This window comes from Orbicella franksi, chromosome 10, assembly GCF_964199315.1.
Source record: "Orbicella franksi chromosome 10, jaOrbFran1.1, whole genome shotgun sequence".
Lineage (NCBI taxonomy): Eukaryota > Metazoa > Cnidaria > Anthozoa > Scleractinia > Merulinidae > Orbicella > Orbicella franksi.
This window is the reverse complement of record NC_138154.1, coordinates 8,296,840-8,324,280: the sequence shown is the minus strand read 5'-3', so window position 1 is coordinate 8,324,280 and position 27,441 is coordinate 8,296,840. Positions and strand designations below refer to the sequence as shown.

At 38.8% G+C, this 27,441-nt stretch overlaps 3 protein-coding genes, 1 long non-coding RNA gene and 1 pseudogene across 4 annotated transcripts in view; 3 read left to right on the top strand and 2 right to left on the bottom strand.

Moving 5' to 3' along the window:
- Positions 1–13,364, top strand: part of LOC145501057 (uncharacterized) — a 176,870-nt gene extending 163,506 nt beyond the window's left edge. Inside the window, exon 2 of the mRNA XM_081480620.1 lies at positions 13,281–13,364. The gene's annotated coding sequence lies outside the window, so the exon portion shown is untranslated. The remainder of the gene's footprint in view (positions 1–13,280) is intronic.
- LOC145501160 (uncharacterized) overlaps positions 1–16,002 on the top strand; it is a 29,060-nt gene extending 13,058 nt beyond the window's left edge. The window contains exon 3 of the long non-coding RNA XR_014051201.1: positions 15,832–16,002. This is a non-coding gene — a long non-coding RNA (uncharacterized LOC145501160). The remainder of the gene's footprint in view (positions 1–15,831) is intronic.
- Positions 1–27,441, bottom strand: part of LOC145500997 (uncharacterized) — a 383,300-nt gene that overhangs the window by 178,705 nt on the left and 177,154 nt on the right. The gene's annotated exons all lie outside the window — the stretch shown is intronic.
- On the bottom strand, positions 20,540–21,722 carry LOC145501029 (uncharacterized; annotated as a pseudogene).
- On the top strand, positions 22,289–23,096 carry LOC145501588 (uncharacterized; the record flags this gene model as incomplete). Its single annotated transcript, XM_081481030.1, has 1 exon — positions 22,289–23,096. A coding segment is annotated over one exon (798 nt), but the record flags the coding sequence as incomplete, so codon positions are not given.

The window sequence follows — 27,441 nt, the reverse complement described above, 5'->3', positions numbered from 1 at the left end:
CCACAGTGTTAAGAAAACATTGTCTAGGGTGAATTTCCACAATTCGCTTATTTAAACACAAACCTCCTGATCATTCTTTAATCATGAAGGTGAAAATATTCATCGCCTTGTCACAGTATCAGACAGAGAAGTGTTGATATTTCTTGTCAAGCATGGCTGACAATTAGAAAGTAATTTATGTGGTAATGGCCAATTAGTAGAAAAGATAAACTTGGATAATTACAACAACTTTAATCACGATGGCAGCCAGCATGCCATGTTACATGACCATGGTTCAATTTACAGAAAAACAAAATCAATTCTATGCAAAACAAAATCAGGTGTGTGCATCTGTGTGTGAACCTGAATAAATGTTGTAAAACTGAAAATGTTTTGAAAAAATGCCACAAAGTGATAACTGCAGGTAAATAATACTTAAATAATATTACAACTCTTTAACTTACAGTGTACTAATAATTATAATAATGAGATTATAACAAGAGATACTTGAGTCTTCTTGAAAATTAATCCTTCAGTGGAAAGTAATCAAAATACATATTTATAAGACCTTGTGTCTTTCAAATGTGTTTGTCAAAGATGGGCTTGGATTGTGCTGAAATCTGTTGTTTAATAAAAGTATCCTTTCAGTAAACTAAGAACCACTGGGTGTTTGCAGGTTTTGATCCACTGGGGGTATTTGGTTTGGGTTGTGTGTGAGCCTGAACAAATGATGTAAAAACTGAAAATGGTCATCATTCCTTGGTGGACTCTCTGATGAGATCAGTTGATGGTGATGCTGTCTGAAATGGAATCACCAATTTGCACTTTGTGCAGCAGCCTCACTGACACTGATGCTTGCTGTCCATTTGGTTTTCCTTAGGAGTGGCATATGCCCAGTTGGTCAAATCTTGTTAAGAACAATGAAAAGTAGTCAACAATCAATTTAAGAATTTCATTTCAAGATTGCTCTGTTTATAGCTATATCTTTTCCATAAGTATGGAAATCTAAATAAAATTTTGATGTTTTGTGGTTGTTCTTCAAAGGCAACTGCAATGTTAAAGAAATTGAACAATATTATGACATTAACAATAGTTAAATGATTTTAGAAATCTTTAACTTATTGATAATTATTGATATAATTAAATAATATAATAATGCATACTTGAGTCTTATTGAAATTTTTCACTTTTATAGTAATAGTTGGTAACTAATTAGATCAGAAGCAAACTGTTGGACTGGATGATTTGCAAGTTGATGAGCAAAGTTGGAAATATGAATAGGAGTAGTTGGGGGACTGAGTGAAGAGGTTGTGATGATAGAATCAGTTTCCTTTGGGGCAGTGCGAGCCAGGATGGTTGCCTCTGTGGTCTGGCTTGTTGCAGATGTGCTGATATTGACAGTTTGGGCAGTAGCAAAAGCAGTCATGACAGATAACAGGTGGCAGATGGTAGATGGCAGATGGCAGATGGCTGGAGCTGTTGGGGTCAAGATGGTTGGTTGGAGGAACTGGTACTACTTTGAGAGGGGTCAGGCAAGGAAGGGAGTGAGTAGGCCATGTAAGAACGGCAGGGCTGGTTGGACTTGGAACGCACAGTGCAGGCTAGAGTGCGATGGCCAAAGCTATGACAGGAGATGCAATAGGGTCTCCTCCTTCAGAATGTCGTTGTAGAGCTGCTTGTTAACCTTTGACCATGGGGCTGAGATGTTGGAGGCTGCCATGTGGTGCAAGGCAGTGGCGTACATAAGCCAGGCTGAAGACTTAAATTTCCTGCTGAATTTACAGATTTGATCCTGGTAGACGAGGAGGTCTGGGGTCAGATGAGGGAAACTAGCAAGAAGGGTGCATAGGTAGACATTCCAGGCCTCAAGCCATGAGGAGAGGCCATTGGTATGGCGTTTCTTTTGCTAGGTAGGGATGAATGCTAAGGTAGATGTGTCTTGAGGATTGATTGCCAAAGTAAAGATATTTGGAGATGGAGAAGAATGAACAGGGTACAAGTTGGATAACAGAAGGTCATTAAAGTCAATGTACTCACATTAGTGGAAGCTCTGTGGGCACCATATTGGCTGGGTCCACTGACAGGGGCCAGGGCCCTGTTGACGGGAGGCCATCATGGTTTCCTTCACGTTCCGATTCTTGTCGCAGATGTTGCAAACTCACCACACAAAGAAGAGTAACGTGGGCATTAGAACTGCCCAGGATGTGGCCAGGATGTGCGGAACCAACAGCCTCAGCAATGAGTTAGCGTAGCTGATTGAGCTGCTGGCTCAAAAATGGTTGTTTGACTGTTTTGACGATCAAGGGAACTGTGGCGGCATTTGGGCCGGTAGGGGGAACAGGAGCGTTCTTCAACGGGAGCCGACGTCAGGGACGTGGTTGAACAGCCAGGATTACCATGTTTGTGATCATGCTCAAAAACAGGCTGGGCAAGTTGGGCCTTAGTGCCTGTAATCATGAGATTCTGAGCGGATGCCAGAAGAATTTAACTGTCCTTGGGTAAAACCCATAACTCGAGAAGAGACATGACGTTTGGATTGTAACTGGCAGGGCAGTTAGGACGGTTCGAAAAGAAAGGCATGGCCACAAAAAAAGGCACTACAGTAAGCAAGGATACTAGTGTTGAACACACGGCAACAAAGGTGCTGTATAAAATGCGTACATGCAAACATGCAACTATGTATTAAGGCTTGATAAGGCATAAGTTGTATCGATTACACAATGTGACAGCACATTCTTGTTTTGAGGTTTGTAAAACCAGCCACAACCACAGATAAAAGTATGATAAGGCATAACTTTCTATCAGTTACAGCAAGTAATTAATGCATTCTAAATTCTTCACATGGCTTGCAAGTTAAGCAGTTCATTGTTTAACATAACAATAATTATTAGAGCAGTCCTGTATAACAGTAAGATAGGGTCTCTTGAGGGATAGAGTTCGGGTGTTTACATCTGTTGAAGGTAACCCACTGATTAAGCTGCCATAATTACATTACTTCAATATTGCATATATATTTGTATCGCTCCAAATTGTTAACTCTATTTTACAAATAAAGAAAAATTTGTAAAGGTGCTGAATCCTTTCACTAAACATGCAGGAGTTTGAAATATGTAATGTTAGTAGTAGATCTGGCATGTTTTGAGCCTTCTCCAAGATCACTCCAGGATCTGGAGTAGTCAAGGATCAGGAGTGACATCACAAATAGAGCATGATGTGCAGGCATACTAGTCTAGCTTAAGTACTAGTCATGACATCACAAGGAATAAATTGTGTTTGAAAGATCACGGACAAAATGTCAACATGGCAGAGAAAACAAATTGTTGTGTGAAGTAAATGGTTTGAGTGGGAAAACTTTATTACAGGCTCCTCACCGCAGACAAGTATGATTGTCTTTGAACTTTGGTTTAGTCTGATTGAACTCAAATTTAGTGTGTATAAATGATACACACTGAATGCAAGCAAATTTCAGTGACTCCTTTTCTGGGGAACTGGTTAGTACCTTTGACTAGTAACTGCCTGAAACAAATTGGCGTATCAGTGTTTGGTTTTGTGTATCTGTGTGTCAGTTTGCATGCCTGACATAGTTATGATTTGGCAGGTCCTGTAGCTTTTTTTTTTTTTTCACAGGCACGGCATGAGAAGTAATGGGAAAGTGTTTGTATTGCAAGGATTTTGATTTTGAGGTGTTTGGAGCTCATATTAATATTTTTGGCTCAGCATCAACTAATTGCTCTTTGAAATCAGGGCACTCGCATGGGTGTTTTCACAATTGCTCTTATGTTTGTCAATTGTTGTGATTCAATGGTTACAAGTGAGTTTGAAAGGTATCTGTAGGATGAAAAGATGGTGGTTTATACATGTAATGCTTGTGTTCTTGATTTTGATGTTTCTAAAACGATTATTGAACTTGAGTTTTTCAGTTTTATTAGACTCATTATCCATGAATAACCTCAACATTTGTCTAAATTGGCCCCAATCCTCCATATTACACACCTGACTTGCAGTGTAATTAAATATGAAAAGAGTGCCATTTTTCAAGATGGTGGAAAACAGGTTGAAGGGGGACTGCAATGTTCTGAAGAGACTAATTGAGAAACTCACAGAAGCTATAGAGCAAAATCATCTACTGGAGATAGCTGGGTTGACAAAGTGAGAAACATGTTCAAAATTTATTTCAAAGAACAGAGTGAGAAATTCAGTGAATGGAGGCCATGCAATGAAAATAATGTGCCAGTGATACAATGAAGTTGTACTCTGTGGGCAGAGAGGATTGAAAGGTATGTATTGAAATTCCAAATTATGGAGATGTTTTCAGTGAAAGTCGTGGAAGGATTACATCAAAAAGCTATCAGAGGAACAAATTTGTTTATGAAGTCTGCTCTAATGAAACTTGTATTTTTATGTTGGCAGGAAGAGGAATGAAAGGATCATAAATTAAGATGGAAATTTTAGTTATGTTGTACCAGGAAATTTGTGTTGAAAAAGCATGATTTTTTCAGGTCCTGTAAGATCCTGGTACTCCAACTTCTTGATGTCCTTATTAATTTTCAATTCAAAGCCACCATTTCCACAATCTTTCTCAAATTTTCCATACAGAGCCATGTGCTTAAACCTGTGTTGACAAAACCCATTCGAAAAAGAAGATACCTTGCCAATGGTGCCTTTTTGCAAAGTTCCCTGGTAAGAAGTTAAATTAGACTATCAGAAATTCTCAAAAAGCAAGTAGAGTGTATCAGTCATCACATGGTCAACAGGAATAAAACTAAATAATGGATTGGTTTTGCAATTATATTGTTGAACTCTTGCATGCTTACTTCTTTAAGTCTCTTGCCCTAAGAGATTTGTTAGAAGAGGACCACTTTTTACTGATGTCAAACCTTTTATGTCTTGGGCACTTGCACCAAATACAGGCAGAGTTTTGATCTGGAGCTGCTAAATCACAGACACTGGCTAGAAATTCCAATCTCTTCCTAAAAAATTATCAGTGCTATACTTATGATTATTCAGAGTTATTCCCTTTAAATTTGACTGCATCCTTTCGTTAAAAACTGTGTACGGATATTTTCAACTTTCAGTCTTTTCCAAAAGTTTCTTTCATACTTGTTGATCTCTACTTTGTTAATAGTGACCACGTTCAATACTCAATTTTTTGCAGCCTTTTTGTCTCTTCCTCAAGACTTTCTTTGAATTAAATCTTTACCCTCTCTGCCTCTCCTAGTCTACTTTTCAGATTCCAATTGGCATGTAGCTGATTGTAGGCCAGTCTCTGCACTTCATGGCCAGCTCTTGCAGGTTTCATTTAATGTAAACCCAGATAGGGATGTCATCAGAATCATTGTCAGTCAGCTCCTTTGGTTCACAGTTAAGGAGTTAGAGTTCTTCCTCTTCCACCAATGAAATGGTGTCATGCTGCTGATTATCATTATTAACAACTTCAACCTTGGTGGCAATAAAATTGTAAAGGCCTTAAAAATGACTGTGCTGAGTGTCAGTCTTCTCTAAATTCTTTCCTTATCCTTGGCTGATGCTGTTTGGTGTGATCAATGAATTTTTACTTGGACCTCTTTGGCCCTCTTTTGAATTTATTGATGCTTTTTTTTCTAATCTCCTGAATTTTTCTTTGCACTGTTTTTTCTCCTCTCTGAATCCCAAGTGACATCTTGAAGATTCTGCCCAATTATTAATCTCTTTGGCTAATCTGTGGCTAAATCCAGTTCAGCCTTCCTCAATTAATTCATTGTATTGAAGCTTATGATAGAAGATTTTAAAAGATTAGTTTTTTTGGTATCCAACAATCAACAAGGTTCCATATACTCTTCCCATTCCATGAAGCTTTCCTGAATGCAGAATGGGGGAGAGAAATATTTTTCCCAAGATGTTGATTCTGGCATTCATGACATTTCAACAAAACTCTGATTCTTTCAATACTTTTTTCGATATTCTTGTTATGACAGAATTGGCACTTTTATCATTTCATTTTGCACATTTACCAACACCAAGGATTTTACTTGAGCAGCCATTCTACAAGACAGAAGCGGGAACAAAGCTAAAAACTAAAGCCAAGCTAAAACCTCACCTTTTCCGTGATGCATTTTTATCATAGTTGTTTTTATTATTGTAAGTTTACTTTTAATTGTGATTTAAGCTTTTTAAAATCATTGTAAGTTTTCTTTTAATTGTAATTGTAGCTTTTTAGCCTTTTTATTCCGTTTTTAATCTTGTCATGCGCATTTGAGCATTTTAGGAAATTTGCGCATTATAAATGTTATTATTATTATTATTATTATTATAACCTCCAGTCAAATTATTTTAAAGAAACACAATTTACCATCAATAAAAATACTACACAAATGGTAGACGAACAAACTTGAGCAAGATTCTAGTCCTCAGATGCATTAGTAGCAAAGTGCCTCCCTCAGTTTTTTTTAAAAAACTATCTGTTGCACACTTAGGACAGCCTCCTGTTTTTGTCCTGATATCTTGACTTCAGGTTATCTGTTTGTTAGCAGTTCCCAGGCTCCACTGCATAGAAAGTCTATGATTATGATGGACAGACTTGAATCTGTGACCTCTACTTTGAGCGCTCCGCTTTGACCGTTTGTTGAGTACATTCATTGATGCAAAACGAAATGTTCAAAGGAAGCATATTTGTTGATGTCAAGGGAAGTGTTTGAAGAGATTGATTATTTTGAGGTAGTTTTTCTCCTAAAACAGCGACAAAAGCACGCTGTTTCGTTTGTGACAAATTTTAAATGTCCAGGTGTTCTGACCTTCCATAAATCGTCAAATTAGTGCCCAGGGCACTTATTTCAAAATTTGGAGTAGACGGGGGCACATATTCAAGGGTGGCACTTAATTGAGTGGAAGGGGGGGCGCTTATTAAATTTTTCCCAAATCATGGCCTGACATGATCATCTTTAATACATCATCTGTGCATAAAGTTTAAATTGTGGCACTGTTAGTACTTGTAACTTTTTTCCAAACTTTATGTGTTCACAAATTGAAAAAATGTACAAATCTCATACTACACGACAAAAACTATACATCCTTTGTTGTCTCATTACTCGTCCACAAGATTAGGGGAGGGGAGGGGAGGGGAGGGGGCACTTATTTGAGGGGGTGATTATTTTAAATTTTGGCTGATAAGAGGGGCTCTTATTTGAAGGGGGCACTTATTCCAGGTATGCGGTAATTCAAGGATTTATGGTACTCTAGGCGAAGAGCCTGGAAACTAGTTTTTCATAGTGCGATGTAATACCTGGCTACTATGTTATGGAAGTCCCAAGACAAAAGTTCAGCCGAACTGAAGTTGTCTGCCAATTCACTGCCAGCCAATTCATCATCTGCTAATCCAACTGGCTGAAACTGTCTGTAAATTTGAATGAAAAGTCGGCAGAAGAGATTACTGCATAAAATCAGTTAAATGTCCTTACCAACTGTTCAAAGACATTTTCTAGCTGTCAAAGCCATTGATTTGCACCAAACACTCACACAAACTTGAAAAAGATGCCATGCATATCCTTTGTTCAGAAGTGAATAACTTGTCACTTGACTTTTCAACTGACACCAACTTGTTATCATTTTAACACCTACTGTCTTATTAGTCCATCTCAATGGCTTCTGCACCCATCTCAATGCAATTACTATCAAAAATGTTCACATAAACATTGTGCTTTAATAACATACGCACTTGTACTGCTTTTCTGGAAGTGAATAGCTCGTCATGTGACTTTTCAACTGACATGAACTTGGTATCATCTTAAAGCTTACTGTCCTCTTAGTCCAGGTAAGAATAAAAATTAATGGAAAGAAAATGTCAAGTCAAAGTAACTTCTGATTACAATCATGGAACACGCATAACATTAATTCCAGGTACGTAACACTTTGTGGGTGTTGGCTGTTTATGATTGCTTTGTCTGTGAGCCAGGGCAAGCTTCCTTCTCTGTTTCTTTTCTTCAATGAGAGAATCCCATTCCATACCATAGGGTGTCTTGGTTGGCACATTTATCCTCAGACTGATCCTGTTGCCATCTTGTACGAGCAGTTTTTTAAGTCCATAATGATTTTCTTTACTACCTCAAAAATGAGAGCAGTATTCACATAATAGCATTGGTCCAGAATACATTCCGGCAAGTCGTATTTCAAAAAAGTATCCATAGATGCCATAAGTGGGATAAAGCCTTTTCCTTCTTTTTCGGCCTTGAAAAGGTTTTCCCAGCGATGCATCACATCGGGGAAGATGTAATAGGAAAATGTGTTGGCACCCAAATTGTAGGTTTCCAGATTCTTTTAATGCTTATGGTAGCCCCCAAGTAAAAAGCATGCTTGGTGGCACTCCAAGTTAGGAAGGGGTGTATCCTCTGATGGTGGGATGCCTGCAATTTCCAGGAGATAATCTTTCATGGCCTTCACCCTCTCTTCCACCGTCTGGGGGGTTACCTGAAAGTGATACTCCATCAACTGTTCTCCTTTTTTATCTTCAAGAACGAGATTAATTACTGCTTGATCTTCATGATCCCCATCATCAGAGATGAAAGCAGTATTGTCTGTATGTTCCGTGGGCATGCACAGCCTTTTAGATTGTTGGAGAACTTCGTGTTTCTTCATGTCTTTTCTGATACTCTCGAATAGTTTCCTTTTCTTCAACTATTAACAAAAATTGATGTACATTAATGTATCTCTGTGCATGCCACTTTAAACAAGCAACTGCTCACCAAATTTGATAACTCGGCAGGTTTAAAGTCAGAAGATGTGGATGAAGTGTAGGGCTGTGGTTTCTAAAACCATGAAAATGAAGATAAATCAAACAATTCAGCCACATGGTGCTTACGTTCAAGGACCAACACACAGACGTACATATGCACCCTTCAGCCTTCCTGCTATTACTGATGTACTATTTTTCCTATGCCCTCAGCTTTTCCCTTGCTACAATTTGTCATTTCTGATCTTTAATTTTGAGCGACGTCTGAGCTTCATCTTTGCACCCTGCTGGTAGCTTTCTTTGGGTTTTACTGTCATTGCAGCAAATTCAGTATGAGTCAGTTTTCCATGGTAAGAAATTCAAAATTTAAATCTACTAATCATTGAGGTATTGCATTGGCTAAGGTTATCACTGATCTCTGCTCACTGCATGTAGCTGTATACCTTGCATCACCCTGTGGGCAAAACAGTACTGTGTTTCTAAATTGTGCAAGACTCGTAAAGCTGTAACATAAGATTTGAGCTTGTTACGTTATATCGTGACATGTTGATTTATAATGTACATGTAAACAAATAATGCCATTTCGACTTTACATACCAATAGATTGTACTATGTCCTTGTGCCCTGCTCAACATTAAAGGAATTTATACTCATGATATCCTCCCCTCCAGGATCTCATAGGCCATTTGCATCCTTTGTGTTTTTTACTTTTGCCTGTTGGTGAAACTTGTGTTATAAAGGATGTCAATTGGTGAAGTTCGCTATTCTGGTTCCTTGATGTACTTCCTTAAACTTGTATTGGTAAGTATATCAAAGAAATTGAATGACTAAGGTTCTACTTACCTAAAATAAATAATAATAAAATAATGACTGTTTATTCACAAATCCACAGGAAAGTGAAAAGGAGATAAAAGAGGTTATCCCTTTCTAGTTTATCTCCTGATAATAAAAAAAATTAAGACATTAATTATTTACAACTGGTGAAAATACTAAGTATATATATAATGCATCACACAATAACGGTAGCCTTCATTCTAAAAGTCATGTTTGAAATGTGCTCATTCAACTCAACCAATAGCTGCCATTTTGTGTTAAATGAGATTTTCTTGTAGAGTATGCAGGTTCATAAAATTATACCCAAAGCAGGTTAAAACATTAATGAAGGATGTATTTAAGGGAATCCATATGTATATTTCATGTTCTTGTCATTATTGGAACAATAACAATATGACGTCATGAATGACGTCATTTTTCAGAGTTTATGCAAATTTTTTTAGTTTTCCTTACTTTTCTTGTCCACAGGCAGGATGACCTTTCAATAAAACTTTTTTACTCCACTTTCTATTTAGTTTTAATTTACAAGTGAGGTTTTTAAAGCACAATACTTACAAATTCTTTCGTTTGTTTGATCACTTTATGAGTTGTCATGGTTCTAGACTACGCAGATTAGCATCCTTATGTTTCAGACAGACAGGATTAGAACTGGAAAGAAAGTGGGAACTGAAGTCACCGAAGTATTCAGAGGTTAATATGAATAAGCAAAACATAAATGTTTCGAAACCTTTACTGGCTGATTTAAGCTGTGATTAATGTAGTCAATCATCAGCATCTTTGTCATCACTTCCATCTGGATTTTCATTCTCAAGAACGTTATCTAACACCGTGTTCTCACATTGCAAAGTACACATGTCAGTGATTTGAGTCCAGCTCTCAAACAAGAGCATGTTTCCACAGAGTAAACTCTTTTGCATGTGCAAGACATTAGTTTGAGGACTTCTTCTGGAGCAGGCTTAGTTCCAAGCCAGACAAATTCCACTAGCTTCGATGTACTGCATACTTTTCAGCTGTGCCCGTGAGGAGAGGGAACATCTGGATGCAGAATCACAGCTGTTCTCCAGATAACTGCTTGATAATTGGCACACTTCATGTGTAGATGCAGCGACGTCCTACATGGCAGTGCTTCTGGATCTACTTTTCTTCCCTTTGCACAGAACAGCTTATAGTGTAACAGATCCACATTCTGGCCTTTCTTTCCATACAGGTGACATACTAGAGCTTCAGCAGCATTAAATGTTGCATTGGATACACTCCATGTCTCTCCTATTTCCACCATTGCTTTCACACAACTTTCATTCTTGAGAAGTAGTTGGATTGCATTCCACTTTCCCTTTCCAGAAGATGCGGATACTGTCTCACATCCTGTCAATGCATGTACTCTGATATGCCTGGACTTAGCTGCTTGAAAAGACTCTCTGCCACAATGGACAGTTCAATTATGCTAGTCTTCGTGCTTCTGTCTTTCTTTATGTAACACTTTCCAAGGGCTTGACCATGGCTAAGAAGCAGGATTTGGACACCTGTATCCTCGGAATAACTATCACGTACTGCCAGCATGCTGTGCATGGAGGATCATGCATGTGTCAGCTTCTTTGTGATTGCACTTCAATTCAGGAACCGGCTCAGACATGGTGGAGTCTAACTTCTAGCATTCATCCTGAATAGTAACATACAATGTTCTGTCACCAAGCTTGCCCCTGAACTCTTCCTTTTCCCACTGAGACACAAGCAACTTCACAATCTCAACCTTGTTTGAGGCAGCACTCGACAGTTTGCTCCATGACTTAACCTTGTAACCAGGCAGAATGTTCTTGTACTTGATTCTGTCAGATTTGGAAGCCCTTTCTGACCTCTCCACATTCTTAATAGATTGTTCTTGATATACATCGAATACAACATCTATCCTTTTGCTATAGTTGCTTGTTACTGTATCAAGTAATCTGTTTGGAACAACATGGAAAGTGGCTCTGACTGGAGGCTTGAACTTCTGCAGGACGGCCATCCAATCAAATATGCTAGTTCAATTTCAGGATATCTTTCTGTCACCTCAATACGCCTTTTGAGTTGCTGTGAAATCTTCGACCCTTCTTCCGAGGCAGACCAGAGGATTACCAAATGACTACACATACTTATTCCTCCTCTAAAAAAGGTCAAAGTTGCAGGTGAAAACTTGTTCACATAATGTATCACCTTCAACATGGTGTTGTCGTTTTGTAGAAGGGCCATAATCTTCTTTTTTCTCTGATCTTGTAATTTCCTCTGCTGTGTCAATTTCCCTTATTTGAGAGGAAAAAGAATTAGAAAACGGAAGTGACCAGAGAGACGGCACAAGCAAAATGACAAAGTGCTTGTGAAAAATAAACAAAAGGTGCTTGCCTTCTTCGTCATTCTAGGCAAAGAAGGTGGGCAGCAAATGCTGAATCGCTTCAGTATCCACAATAAATCTTTGCTGATACTCACGAAGAATAAACTTGGCAGTCTAACCAAATCCTCTGATGGCCTCTGCCAAACCTTTACACCCTCAGAAGCTGAGGCATGAATCTTCTTTTGGCCACTTCCAGTTCCAAATCTATAAACACAGAGAACATTGAAAACTTATGGCTGGGCAGCATCTAGTGAAGACATGCAAGTAGGAAGTAAATTTTGATCTAAATGAGCTTTTTTACGAATATTTCTTCTCAAAGCTGAAGGAAAGATACCTTATGTTATAGAACTTTTAAGACAGAGCACTGATAGACTTAAAAAACAACACAATATTCCTTATCTTTTATTCAGCTATCCTTGGACGCGGGAAACTCGCTTAAAAGAATTCTGGGTATTTTCCAAGATAGCACAGCACTCATCACTCATTCCCAGATCCTCTGAACTTTTCATGATAGTGGTGGAGTTAAATTTCCCACCCTGGGGACCGTTGTGGATGTCAAAATCCCAACCCACATGCGCTTTATGAAGTCTAATTTCCCTGGGTTGCTCAACCCCCCATACTGGGGCAAACCATTGCTCAGTGCATAATATGTATCTCAAAGTTGGAACCTACTCTGGGAAAAAGTGCGCTTTATACAAGGGTAAATACATAATCAATAACCGTCATTGTGAAATTCACAAGAGAGAAATGGGCATGAAAGGTTTGCAGTGTCATCTGCCTTTATTTACGCCACTTTGTTCACTGATTGTTTAATAGGAGAGAGGCAACTTATCTACTGGTAAAACTGAATTCACGCGATACCATTTAACTGACCTCATTGATGATGATTTGATTCAAGCAACATATGCCATCATTGTTTTTGGCCAATGTGAGAGTGATTATAAAGAAGGGTAATTTGGTTAATTTCAATTCAACTGAACACTAAATATTTCTTATGATACGTAATGTGGAACCACAGAACATTACACGCAGGTATCCGTGAAGAAACGAGATTGCAAAGGTTGTGCTAGCCTCTGTGGAAGGACTGTCTGCTTGTGGCCCAGATGTAATTGTTGCAGAATGAACTTCTGAGGCTTCTAAAAATAAGGACACCTGTGTTTTCACTGATAAAACCCAACTGAGACTAGGGATGTGAAATGGACAGTAACAGTACTGTCATCATGATGGACTTGCCTTTCTCCATTGGGGAGTATTTGCAGGTTGGCTTCTGACTGGGAACTGGTTTGGCATCCGTTGTCTTCTCTAAGAACAGCAAATATCCGCTTCGCTGTTAATTGTACAACAGTGCATTACAGCAATGAACCCCTTCCCTCATTCCTAAAGAGTCAAATAACAGAGTAACATAAACATTGTAGGAATCATTACAATATACTTCCAGCTCTGCTGCCACATTAGTGTCGTTGACTTTTGAAATGTGTTCATCATCAAATAAGTGCCAGCATCCTTGGAGCTTCAATAGTGAGGTGTCTATTCATCCAGAAATAAAGTGATAAAGTGGAAGAGTATTTTGGAATGGTAAAATTATGTTTTTCAAATTGTCGGTGACAATTACGGTTCTAAATTTCAATGAACTTTACTTACAATGGCCTGCAATGCTGGTTGAACCTTGATGTAGTTAAAATGACAATTTCAATGAAAATGTCAGTTGCAAAAGTTTCATTGGAGTTTCCCTTGCACAGTTAGCCCAAAAAAAGAAAAGAAAAAACTCTTTGAAGTACCAGTATGTTTTGGTCCTACTTACAATAACTCCCACTAAAGAGTAGGAAAGATTGACTCCTGGCTGAATGGAACATACAGCTGAAATGTCAATCTCTTTAAAGGAGATAAAAGAGAACACAACTCGCTAATTTCTAGAAATAATTAAATGGTAAAGATTGACAGTGACTAAAAAACATCCCACAATTGAATTGCATGCCAATTAACAGAGAACAATGCATCCATTCGTACTGTGCCAATTTCATTTTTTTCTTCAGTTTCTTTCCTCTGTTGTTAAATCTCATTAGTTGGATTATCAAGAGTTGAGGCTCTTCCACTGTAGTTGACCACACATGATGCATCACTTCGTGTTTACATTTGTTACAGTACCTGAAACAGTCGGTCTAGATTATGATGATGATGATGATGATGAACAGGACCTCTCTGTGTATCACCGGTAGCTGAGTGAACTTCCTGTAATAAATATTATTGTTATTGTTATTATGATTATGATTATGATTACGATTATTACCATTTTGTAATTTAGAAAATAATATAATTCATCCGATTTTGGCACCCTTATGGGTTTGAAAACATGGTCTGATACTCACAAGTTAGATATTTTTGTCTCCTCATGAGCCCATCTTCAAAATGCAATTCTATGATATGACTGGAGGCATAGAGATCCCATGAGATGGCATAGGGTATGTGCCAGGTCAAACATTTAATCAGTCGCAGCATGACATTGTCACTGAGGAAATTGACAAATTACTTATAAAAGGTTTCCTCAAAGTTTCCTCACCAGAACCTGGGGAATTTGTTTCCCCTATATTCCTTAGACCTAAACCAGATAGGTCACACCCATACGATACTTAACCTCAAGCCTATCAATGCGTTTGTACAATACCACCATTTTAAAATGGACACCCTTGAATGGCATCAGTTGACCTTAAAAATGCATTCTACTCTGTACCAGTTGCTAAAGAGCACCAAAAATACCTGAAATTTGCATTCAATGGTACACCAGTATACTTGCTTGCCAAATGGTTTGTTCAGTGCCCCATGTATATTCACTAAAGTGCTTAAACCAGTTTATGCATCCCTACATTCACTGGGCCATCTTGACCTGGGTATATAGATGACTCCTACCTACAAGGGGACAATGCTAAAAATTGTAGCAGCAACATTAGAGCCACAGCATTTTTGTTCAACTGCCCAGGCTTTCACTTACAACCTACAAAATCTGTCATAATACCTACTCAGACCCTCACATTTTTAGGGTTTAGGCTTGACTCTTTTAGCATGACTGTTGTACAAATGGAGGAAAAAATTCTCCAAATTGTAGAAGCCTGCAAAAGGTTACAAAATATGACCAAGCCCCTAATGTCAGAGGTTGCAGAAGTTATTGGCCTTGTAGTGTCTAACTTTGCAGGTGTCCAATTTGGGCCTTTACACTACTGCTTCCTGGAGAGAGACAAAACCCATGCCCTGATAACACATAAGGGAGATTACAAATCTCATATGACTTTCACATCCAGCTCAGTAGCAGAGCTGACATGGTGGATTGAAAACATGCCACATTCATCTCGTTACTTTACCCATCCAACTTCTTGCATGATCATTCAGACTGATGCCTCAACCCTTGGCTAGGGGGGCAGTGTATGGTGACCAAGAAGTTGGAGGGAGATGGACAACCTTGGAAAGTACTAGCCATATCAACATCCTAGAACTGCAGGCAGCTTTCTTTGCCCTCAAGTCATTTTGCAAAGAAACCATTAACAGCCATGTCCAGCTCCAGATAGACAATTCCACAGCTGTAGCTTATATTCATAATATGGAGGGGGGGGGGGGCCTCAAAATCCCCAAAATTAAATTCCCTCGCCTAATAAATTTGGGACTGGTGTATTCAGTGGCAGCTGTGGGTTTCAGCTACACACAATGCAGTGAAATTTAATGTTAGTGGGGACTCCTAATCTCGTAAATTTCAGGACAAACTTGAATGGATGCTGAACAAGGAAGCCTTCAAAGTTATTTTGTCCTTGTACCCAGAATTGAACATTGACCTGTTTGCAACTAAGCTAAATAGTCAACTTGCATTGTATTGCTCCTGGAAACCTGACCCAGGGTGTGCCTTTTTAGATGCACTCGCTATTGATTGGAGCAAGTTTAACTTCTATGTCTTTCACCCTTTCAGCTTAATGCCCAGATGTCTACAGAAAATTGCCCCGGACCAACCAAAAGGAATTCTTGTCATCCCAGTGTGGCCAACTCAAACCTAATTCTCACAGGCACTACAGCTGCCATGCAATCAACCCTGGATAATGAAACCCTCAAACAGCCTACTGCAACATACTGCAAGACCTAATGATATGTCCACTCTCCAGGAATCCTTTACACAATACAATGTTTCTCCAGACATTGCCAAGATCCTCATGGCTTCCTGCAGAGTAACCACGCAAAAACAATCCAAAACATACACTGATAAGTGGTTGGCAGTTTGTCATCAAGAAGGCATTATTTATGGTTCACCAAAGATAAATGAGTCCTTGGACTTCCTCATGACCCTTTACAATCAGGGCCTGAGTTACTCCACTATAAATATGGCATGATCTGCGATTTTGTCCATTATTACTATGGACAGTGGGAAACACTTTGGTTCTCACCCCTTGGTGACATGGTTCTTCAAATGCATTTACGAACTCAGAAAACCCCAACCCAAATACAACTGTATTTGGGATATTTCTAAAGTGTTAAGTTACCTCAGAAACTTACATCCACCTGACGCCCTTTCATAAAAGTCTTTAACATTAGTGATGCTGCTATTAAGGACCTTAAGATACGAGGACAGGAAGGCCAGGATGCGGGAAACTTTTGCGGGTCCTGTCGTGTTGCCAAAAACAAAATGCTCAAGGTGTGTATTTTCGCAAAGAACGGTGATGTCAATAATTCAAACATTTTTTAGACTATAAAAAAGATGGTAGAAATCTTATCCTATTAAGCTTAAACGATAGTGAACAGTGATGTTGAATTTATTTTCTTTATAAGTGATGCAAACGTCTGTCAATACTTTAATAGAGAAACCTGAATTTCTGTATGAAAAAATTAAACAAACAATCTGATCGACCTGCTTTAGATGGCTTTTTACCACCGGAGCATTTGAGAATTCTATCGCCAAAGAATCTTGACTTTTGGTGAACATTTCAATTTCCATCTGTAATTGTAACAAACATGAAAATAAAACAAATGTTGCATCAAGTTCCGGGTAGTATAAAAAAACAACTAAACATCAGTTTGAAAATGTGCATTCTATTTGCTCAATAGATGCTCCATGGCATTCATTCTTACAACATTTTACCGACTGTACTTGCACTGATGTATTCTCTGCATACAGTTTGTATTGAGCTTGCACACTCGTGACAGTGACTGAACAGTGACTGAAACACAAACAAACAGATGAGGAATATTTTTATTCACATTTTCATATGTCAGCATAGTATTCTACATTACAATCACAAAAAACGCGAACCTTATAAACATTCCTATCAATATAACTGAAAATAAAGATGATTAGAACATTTAGCAGGGCAAGAGGGCCAGGGGGACATGCTAGTCGGGTGAAATGACGTCCTCGATGAGACGAGGACGGCAGAGAGATTAGTCAAGAGTTCTTGTGCGCATGCCCGGTTGAGTAAATTTACTTCCGGTAGCCGTCCTAGCTCGTCCCGTCCTGGTATCTTAAGGTGCCTATTGCTTGTAACAGGACCGTGAGGAAAGGCTAAGTACTTACTCTCTCTAGATGGTATGACTGTGAACACCACTTCCTGTCAGTTCCAACTGCAGAACCACACTAAAACTAGCAAAACAGGCCAAATGTGTAAGCCCCTGGTCATCAAGAAGTACATAAGTGATCCCACACTTTGCCCACTATCCACATTAAAAGAATACATCCAGAAAACAAAGCCTCTGCAGAACAGTGAGAAACAGCTGTTTATTAGCTGCATACAACCACACAAAGCAGTGTCCCATGACACAATCTGGAGGTGGACCAAGGATGTTTTTTAACTCTCTGGTATTGACATAACCACCTTCACTGCACCTAGTACTAGAGCAGCAACAGCCTCTAAGGCAAATGCCAAGGATGTGCCACTCGACGTGATCCTAAGTACCATTGGGTGGGCATCTGCACAGACATTTAGCAAGTTTTATAACAAACCAGTGGAGTGGAGGTTACAAGAGGGACAGCTGTGTGACATTTAAATGAATGAATAAATGCATAAATAAATAAATAGATAAATAAATAAGTAAATAAATAAACAAATAAATAAGTAACTAAATAAACAGACTATAAAGGAAATATGTAAAAAGAAAAATGGCCAAATACATTAAATAAAATGACTACACATACTTATTCCTCCTCTAAAAAAGGTTAAAGTTGCAGGTGAAAACTTGTTTACATAATGTATCATAATGCTGTTGTTTTGCAGAAGGGCCAACATCTTGTTGTTTCTTTCATCTTGTAATTTCCTCTGCTGTGTTAATTTCCCTTATTTGAGAGAAAAAAGAATTAGAGCACGGAAGTGACCAGAGAAACGGTATAAGCAAAGTGACAAAGTGCTTGTGAAAAATAAACAAAAGGTGCTTGCCTTCTTTGTCATTCTAGAGAAAGGTGGGCGGCAAATGCTGAATCGCTTCGATAGCCGCAAAAAAGGTAGCTTTCTTTGCCCTCAAGTCATTTTGCAAAGAAACCATTAACTGCCACGTCCAGCTCTAGATAGACAGTTCCACAGCTGTAGCTTATATTAATAATATGGGGGGCTCAAAATCCCCCAAATTGAATTCCTTCGCCCAATAAATTTGGGACTGGTGTATTCAGCAGCAGCTGTGGGTTTCAGCTACACACATTGCAGGGAAATTAAATGTTAGTGCAGACTCCAAATCTCGTAAATTTCAGGACAAACATGAATGGATGCTGAACAAGGAAGTTTGATTGGCACATAGTCCAACGTATGGTAAGTTTTGACTTGCTCAATGGCTCACTCAACATGAATGCGAAACTTGGCCATGCATCGAGTTTCCACAAGTTCATCTTCCTCAAATTGACCTTTCCCTTTTAAGAAAGTGGGAATGTTCAACTTCACACCCATAGATTCAAGATCATCTGCCACTAGCACATCAACCTTAGCCCAGTCCTATGCCAGATTTCACTGTCAGATCCCTGTCTGAAATTGACCTACCTTCTAAAGTGGAGACAAAGTTTATGGCACCGTCACCACTGATTCCAATATAAATTTCAGTAGCATCAGTGATGTACCTTAAAGTAGGACAAGACTCCCTCACCTTTTCAGGTGAGTTTGCCAATGACTACTCACGTATTTGCAAGATTTCTATTTCTTTAAAGGGGTGAAACATGGCATTAACCGAGGTGATGATAATTCTTGACACGTGTGATTGAGAGAGCTCAAAACAAACAGCTAAATCTTGTTCAAGCATTCCAACACGCAGCCTGGTCGACACCAGAAGTAGCTGATCTTCAGCAGCCAGTTTCTTTGAGGGCCCAGGTTTTGAACCCCCTAAATCTTCACTGTTGGAATTGGAAGCATTTGATAATCCCCAGTGGGTCAGATTACTTATTCCATCACCCAAGAATTCCAAAAGGCAACAAAACTGTTCCTCAGTAAAACCAGTGTAAAACTTGAAAACCTCTGCGTCTTGTCACAAATTTTTCACAGAGAATGTCTTAGCTTCTAAGGCAGCTTCAGCTGTTTTCCTTCTGACAGTTTCTCACTCCAGGGATAGCTCCAATTCTTTGATTTTCCCTCTCAACTGTACTACTTTGGACTCCTTGATCTCGAGCTTTGTGTTGTCATTTTTGATGCCATCACATTCTGTCAAATCATCCAATGGCGTGTTTATGTATGAAATCGGCTATTTTCGCTTGGCCGATTTTCGCTCTGCTGGAAGCTTGCTCTGTGTTTTTTCTTGCACAAAGCAAAACTTTGTGGGAATAGACCCTAGTTTTAAGTTGACATGTGAAGGACCCAGGCTTCTCTTAGAGCAGTCAGCTTCAAAGTGGTCACCACATAGCTTCATAGCTTCACTAACTGGCGTGTTTGTTGAATTTTTGTGAGCCATTTGGAAAGCAGTTCTTTGTTCTCCGGTGGTAAGCAATGCAGGACTTTTTGACTTCTATGTCTGAAGAGTTTGTACAGCCAAACGCAATACACCATTGTGGCATTTCAAACAAAAAGTGAAGAAGCTGACAAGAGCAACTCAGTATTCTCTCTAAACGTCAACAAACCACGCAGAGCGATCACCACCAAGCCTCGGTTTGATGTTATGAGAAATTTGCGTGATGTCTTTGCGGATAAGTACTAATCCTAGATAGTAACAGATAAGAAGATGACAAGAGTCACAAATCAATAATAGCAAACATTCCAAAAATCACTGCAGTGTGACAATACTTCCAGTCAAACTTCTCAGTAAAGACACAATAAAATAATCAATGATACCAAGGAGATACACTTACTGGTAACTGTTCTAATGCAATAAATGATATTCTAAAATCTTGAAAGCTATTAAATTGCATGATGCGATTAGAACATGCTTGTGTGAGTGCCACTGGGGGCAATGTGGGAATTTGCCAGGGAGGAAAGGACTTTTAAAATTGCCAAAGATTGTTATAGGAGGCTGCTAAATAGAGAGGGTGGTAAAGGGGGGGGGGTCTAGATCACATTTCACGGAAAATAAAACGGTCTTTTCACAATTCACAAAAAATTAAACAGGCATTTCACGCTTCACGGAAAAAAGAACGTTTTTCTTTAAACAAAAGTTACATAGCGTTACATTTTGAAAAATTACGTCCAAAGCAAAGCCTTGTTAGTTGTTTTCACTATCCGTCCACTTCACATTCTGCACGATGCAAAAAGGAAACTGAGTTCCTCGTTCTGCATATCACGAATGGCACCATCTTCCTCCACTGCAAAATCATCAGAGTCGTTGTCGGAGGAGTGGTCATCGTATTCGGAGAGCTGATCATCTCCTGGGTCCCTCAATGTAGGTGCGCCTTCTCTTCCCTCTTGCTTTGAAAATTTAGGTTGTTCTACTCTTTCAACTGGTGCAAACTTGAGCCGTTCTCCCTGGTGGACAGCAGTCTGATACAGGTTCAGAGGGAGAGTACCAGCCTTATACTTGGTGGTTTCTTGCCAGACAGTGCATTGTCTAACACACTTACCATGTGTGTTTGCCCAGTTTCTCATCAGATCTTGGTCAGCTGAACTCATGACTGGCAGGTTTTGTTGCATCATCCTTGGAAAATCTTGAAGGTGAATTTGTGTCGAGGGTACAGGATAATACGATGTTGAGTGTGTGAAGTAAAAAGCGGACCACTGCGTCATTCTTTTTGCTGATTGCAGGGCTGTAGTCCGAAAATCCCTGGCATAGTGTAACTGCATACATGTTGGATGTTTGAAATGGGAAACTGCGTGGAGGTTCTTGACTTTCGTGGTGAGGAGAGCTTCAGGGTTAACTGTAAGTGCTGGATTTATTTTTGTGATGTTGCTCTGTAACCTTGCCAGTCCCTGATTTATCATGTTAACAGACCTGGTTGTCTTGCTTGCAACAGTTCCTTCAGGTCCATTGGTCTCCTTGCTGTTGCCCAGTAATGTCTGCACTGATTGAACAGTGCCTTGAAGGTACCCAGAAACGAATTTCATCATCTCTCCAGCTTCTTGCAGTGTTGAGGTGTGAGTTCGCTTGTGCTTCTGGTGCACAGAGAAAGATTGGTACAGTTTTCCAAGGTTTTCCAGAAATTTCACTACACATCCAACATCTGCTATTAACTTTACTGCTCCAACCTGTGCATCAGTGATAAAAATATTCTTCTCATTCTCCACGCAAATACCCATAGGCTGGGAAAATGAGGCCCGAGTGCCATCGTTGTTGCCTTCCTCTCCTGAGCCTGCAATGATTTGAATGGTCCCATTTGAAGAAACTTTCTTTATCTGCCTTCTCCCCATATCTGTAAAGTCTCTCCCCAATCCCCGAAAGGAGCAATGCCTCGTACTTCTTTACAAGAGGGAGTGCCATTTGACAGTAGAATGGTCTGTTCTTGTGTTGCCATATCAATCTTAGCTATGCCCTTGTCATTCAAAATGACAAGTGTTCGATTAGAAATAAACATGGCATACATGGACTTGCAGTCACTGGGATATCGGGAAAATTCCTTGACAGCTCCAGTGATCCCAACACCGTTCAGTGTTAGATCCACAAGTTACAAACAAGAGTCACTGTTCGACGCCATTGCTATCGTATCAACACTTACAAGACAAATGCTGTCTGCAGTCACCTTCTCGTCCATGTTTACGGCAGTAGATACTTTCCCTGACTTTTCATAGTCCTCCCTCAGTTGTGCAAGAGAAGTTTGAAGTTGTTCTTTAAGCTCCAGTTTAGTACCTTGATGTGGCAGTCCTCTGCACTGGAGTGGATCCTGGAGTGACTTCTTCGTTTTAAGGTTGGAAGGCTTTGAAGTGATCTTCCGCTCTACTTCTACAACAGTGACAGTCTTTTTCACTTGTTCCACCACCAGGGTGACACCTTTGCCATTTAAATTTAACATGCTCTTCCATCACTTAAACCAGATTTCACCACACTAACGTGAACTGGGTTGTGTAGGTCACAGTGGAAGCTGTAAAGCAAGAGAAACAGCACAAGAGTTTAAAAAGGGCAGGGATGAACAACAACACCAGGCAAAACAACATCAAGACCAGTTGAAAGCAGCCAAGGAACAATTGACTACCATAGTTGCCAAAATACATAATTTGAAAGGGCCTTTCCAAAGGAGATTGGATGGTGTACTAGAAAGGATGAATTTAAAGAGGCAAGTGTATCATAAAGGGGCTCTGGTTGGTAATGATGTTGCCAAAATTCTCCACCCTGAAAACGTGGGAAAAATTGTAAATTGTTTAAAACCACTCAGAGTGAATCTTCAAAATGGAGAACATAAAGTTTTCAGTGATCAAAGAAGCATGAACAAGGTGTCAACATTTTTGACAAAACTTTCACACTGTCTCCAGCTGTACTCAGCCAGTACTCCTCTCTGTCACCATGAGGTAGCCTTCCTTGTGGTCCGATGTGCTAGCTTTGGTCACTGGTTTCCTATAGACTTTCCAAACACCAACTTGCTTCGAAAGTTTCATGCGTTAACTTTCCATGTCCCTAAGAAAGCCATTTGCAAGCACACCATGGGCATGGAAGCTGAACACTGCTCAGAAAGTATACACCCAGTGGTCAACAGGCTTGAAAGGACTTATGCAACTACACAAAATACATGTGATTGCTTGGCACTGGTAGTAAAGAGCCAGTGGCTTCAAAGCAACTCCACTCTGACAAATTTCAGGAAACCTAAACACAGAAACAGATCAGATGCAATTGTCATTTCTACAGAAGAATAGTTTCTATATTGAAAATCGAAAAGTTGCCAAGCTTCCATAATAAATGGAGACTTAATGCATATTGCACTAAAATATTTTATGATTCAAATATACTGTAACCAGCTGACATGTGCAGAAATGTTGGTTGTTGTTGTTTTCTTCAAAATGTAATAATTATTCCTGTAGCTATGGTGATGCAGGCAATAGCAATATACTTTAAGTCCTAATTTATAGCTGATCATGAGGAGAGCTTTATCATACCTGTAAATCAACAAGTGCAATGTAAGTCACACGATACAATAACATGAAATGGCACAAACACAAGAACACAATACAATACTATTTACCAATACTGCATTGGTTCTATAATATACTTTTCTGAAAACCTTTTACCGAGGATTTATCTTCAAATTAGTAAATCATGAATCATTTACAAGAAGCCTAGTTTAGTCTGCTCCATAAAATAAGTTCCATCCACATCATTCACATCAAGATGTGCCATTATGGATTTGCTTAATTTTTGTAGGTCAAAAATGTTAACACATCTTGTGACAACAGAAAACTGCAGTAGTATAGAAAACCAATTTCCTTTACACCATGTAGGGCCTAGGGGTATAGTATCACACAATCAAAACCATTTCTCTCATTTAGGGAAATTGCCACTAACTGGTTTGGCATTTAACTATTCTTTTAGAGAATTGGCATTTACATGTAAGGCATGATTATTTTGATAGCCAGTAGGCAATGTACAAAAATAAGAAGATGTAGTTGTCTGCACAGGACCATAGTAGCAGCCTGGTGTATAATAATGTTATGCAGCACTTCATCATTGGTATTATGTAAATATTTTAAATGATAAATGTACATAAGCATTTTAACTACTGCAATTACCACAGAATACCACAGTATTATTTAACCTAATCTACGAAGCTCTATGAAGCTAGTGTCCTTGTTTACTGCAGTTGCTACTGCTATTTTAAATTATATTTAATATAAGGCATCAAATAAGAGATCTCAAGAAATAGACATTAAATGGAATTGTTAGTTAAAAGAAGCATATAAATAGTTTTATGTTGCTGTCTTATTGAAACCTGAGGGGAAGTCGTATCATGGTGCAAAACACTGCTACATATGGAAAAAATATACAGACATGCAAATGTGTATAAAAACCATTTCATTGGAGACTTTATAGCACATCTTTGTCTGGGAATAAAATTGCACTTTTAATTTTAATCGATATTGCACAAATAATCTTAACAAGTTGCACAATTCCCAGTGAAGTAATGTTCCCTGGAGGGTGGAAAGTAATTTGCATTTACTTAAGTTTTTCATTCCTTTGCTTACAGTGTACCTTAATGTAGCCACCCAACAAAGTTTTTTCACAAGTTTAATAGCCAACCAGAGAACAAGAATTTCTTTGAATGGTAACACAGCCTCCTTTCAATGTTAAAAACATCACCACGAAACTGTTGATCTCATTTGTAAAGAAAGTTGTGGTGTTTGCAGTACAATACGGAGCTAACTAACTTGTGAAAAAAGTTTGTTGGGTAGCTACACTAAGTGTGTCCAGCCATAAAGATTGGCATAAAAAAGCTTGCACCTCTTTCTCAACAAATCAGAGACAAAACAAAAGCCAGTCATGACTTGCTCATGTAAGTTTTTCAGAGTTTTGTACTGGCTAAGTGTAATTGCTTTGAGTTCTGAATGGTTGAATGGCTTGTAAGGGGCCAATTATTTTGGGAGAGGCTTGCAAAACACAATAAGCCACAATTACAGCTGTATGGATCAGTTGCTTACAAATTTATTGTCATTTGACAAATTTAATTTCACAGATTTATTTTCTTTTTTTGGTTAATTTCTGTAGCCTTTTTCTTTTCAGTCTTTCCTTTAACTCTTCCCTTCTTCTCAATTCTTCCTCTTAATGTCTTTTTTCTTCTGGGCTTCTGAAATGTATTAATTTTCTAAGACCAAAAATTCCTTACATGTTTCCTTTTTAATGATAAAACCAAATCAGGAAAAACTGAATTGGCGAAAGCAAGCTACCATTTTTCCTTCTCATGTACTTCTGGCCATACAACACCTCTTGGTTTTGACTGACGAACAACTGCACTTCTTCAAACATAGAAAAACGTGATTATTGGTGTAAACTCCTCACATTACTCGAAATATTCCTCAGTTAAATCTGGGGAATAACCTAGAATATACTCCAAGTATTATTCCCAAAGTTTCGAATTTTGGAATTTACTTTTGCGCATTTAGTTTTCAGCCCTAGAAAAGTGCCTCTTTGAATAGAATTGAACATTTTAAACAGATTGAAAATATTTTCAATGCCCACACAAATTCCGAAGTGTTAAAAAAAACCTCACAGCAAAAGGCTTTAAAATTGGGCGGGCTATTTTAAAACCTTTTGAAGGATAATGAACACAATAGCCTGTATTTTATGCGGAAAATATGCTTGGATATTTGTACGTTGGACATTATCTTTTCCTCAAAGCTTACCGTTTTCCTCAAGCTTTGCTCTCGGAAAGCTATTCAAGCCTTGGAACATTTAATATCTGCAGACAAATACTTGATCAGTCAGTCCTCACAAAATTAGTGGAGCTTATTGTTTATATATCTGCGAGGATCTTATAAATCAAACCTTGGACATCTGGCAAATACTACAACCTTTGAGTTGTTGTTTTCAATATTTCTCAGAATGCATTCCCAGATATCTTTTATGATTTTCTCTGCATAAATTTTTTTTATTCTTTTTCTATGCGTACAGTTCACAGTGTTGTGTTACCTAATGGTCTTGTGGAATCGTTGTGTCCTGCCCTGTAATAATGATAGGCTACGTAGATAGGTCTGCTGGTGGGTTGTTGGGGATGAAGGAAACACATGGCAAAGAATTGAGAGATGTTACAGCCATGATAGGCACACGTAGTAACTGTGCACACACTCTCATGATTAAGTCACCAATAGCTGTATCAAACATCCCTTGCCTCCTGAACTGCAGTGCCTCTTGTAATTTCCTCCTTACTTTGACCTCGAAAGAAAGCTAAAATCTCATCACATTTCAATATTTTGTCAACAAACAAATTACGCATGATGATTGTGTCTTCATCCTCAGATTTACATTGACCAATCGAATTTAAGTGAGTTGAAATCTCGGGCTGCTGTGGGTCACAGACAGAACTCAACATTCAAGCTAGAGAGCGAAAAGCACACTCTCCATCTTTTGGTATCACTTTGGTTGTTAGATTAAATCCTCCTAGATTTCTTGACAGGGCTTGAACATGTTCAGCAACATCACATTCATCATTCTCATTCTGAACCTCTTGTGTATGGCACATTATTAGACTGGTTGGCATGTTATTTAATAGTAAAAGATTGTTGGCATTGAATGACCTGTTGAAGACGGTTTCTGTAAATGTCAATATAATTTCATAAATACCCTCAGGTGCTTTCAGGATACCTTCTGCCACCTTTTCTGAACAAACATCGTCTATTGTGACGAGGCTTTCAGTGTTAAACACTGGTGATATTAGAAACTCTCTTGAAACACTTGGTTCAATGAGACCTTCTTCCTGCTCTTTCGTTTTAAATGGTGCCCATGTGGTCGGTTCATTATCAGTGCTCCGGTCGAATGCTGTCCAACAGGTGGTACACATTGTATCTTAGAGTTGTAACTATGCTTTCTATTAGAGGTTACCCGCTTGCTGTGTTAGTACAAAATAATAGTTAACAGAGCCACTGCTAGTTCGATGTTTATTTGTGTTGCACCTCATAAAAGAGACCTGTTCAAAAGTGGATAAAGCTGTTCATTTTTTTCTGTCCTAAATCCCGGGGGTGTATCAGAGAACAACCCTTCCTAATATGTGCTCTAAGGGCTTCGATCTGTTTGAGACATACTAAGGCTTGCTTGTGTTTTGTAGATGACAACACCTCCGTCATCACCAAACTTTTTAGTTGGCAATCTAAAGCCTCATTGGATGGAACAAAAACTTTGTCGTGTATGATAGAAAATGCTTTCCTGTGTGGAGCTTGAGTCAGGTACCGTTCAAGACCCGCTCAAATGGCTTTCATGGAGTTTTGCGAATAGTGTTGCCCACTAACTGTATGTGCCTTCACGAAAAATTTGGGAAGGGCTTCAGCAAGTCTTTCTGATGGGAACTCTAATGCTCTCTGTGATTCCTTTCTCTCTAGACCAAGCTTAAAGGTAAAAACAATATTATTGAATTTAACTTTTATTCAGTCTTATGGTTTCTTGGTGAATATCTTTTAATTCGTCAAATGCATTGTAACTTTGTAACAAATATGTCCTATTAAAAGTTTCCTTACCTTCAAAAACTTTAACTGCATACGAATTTGCCTTTTTGGTTTTTTGGGGTACT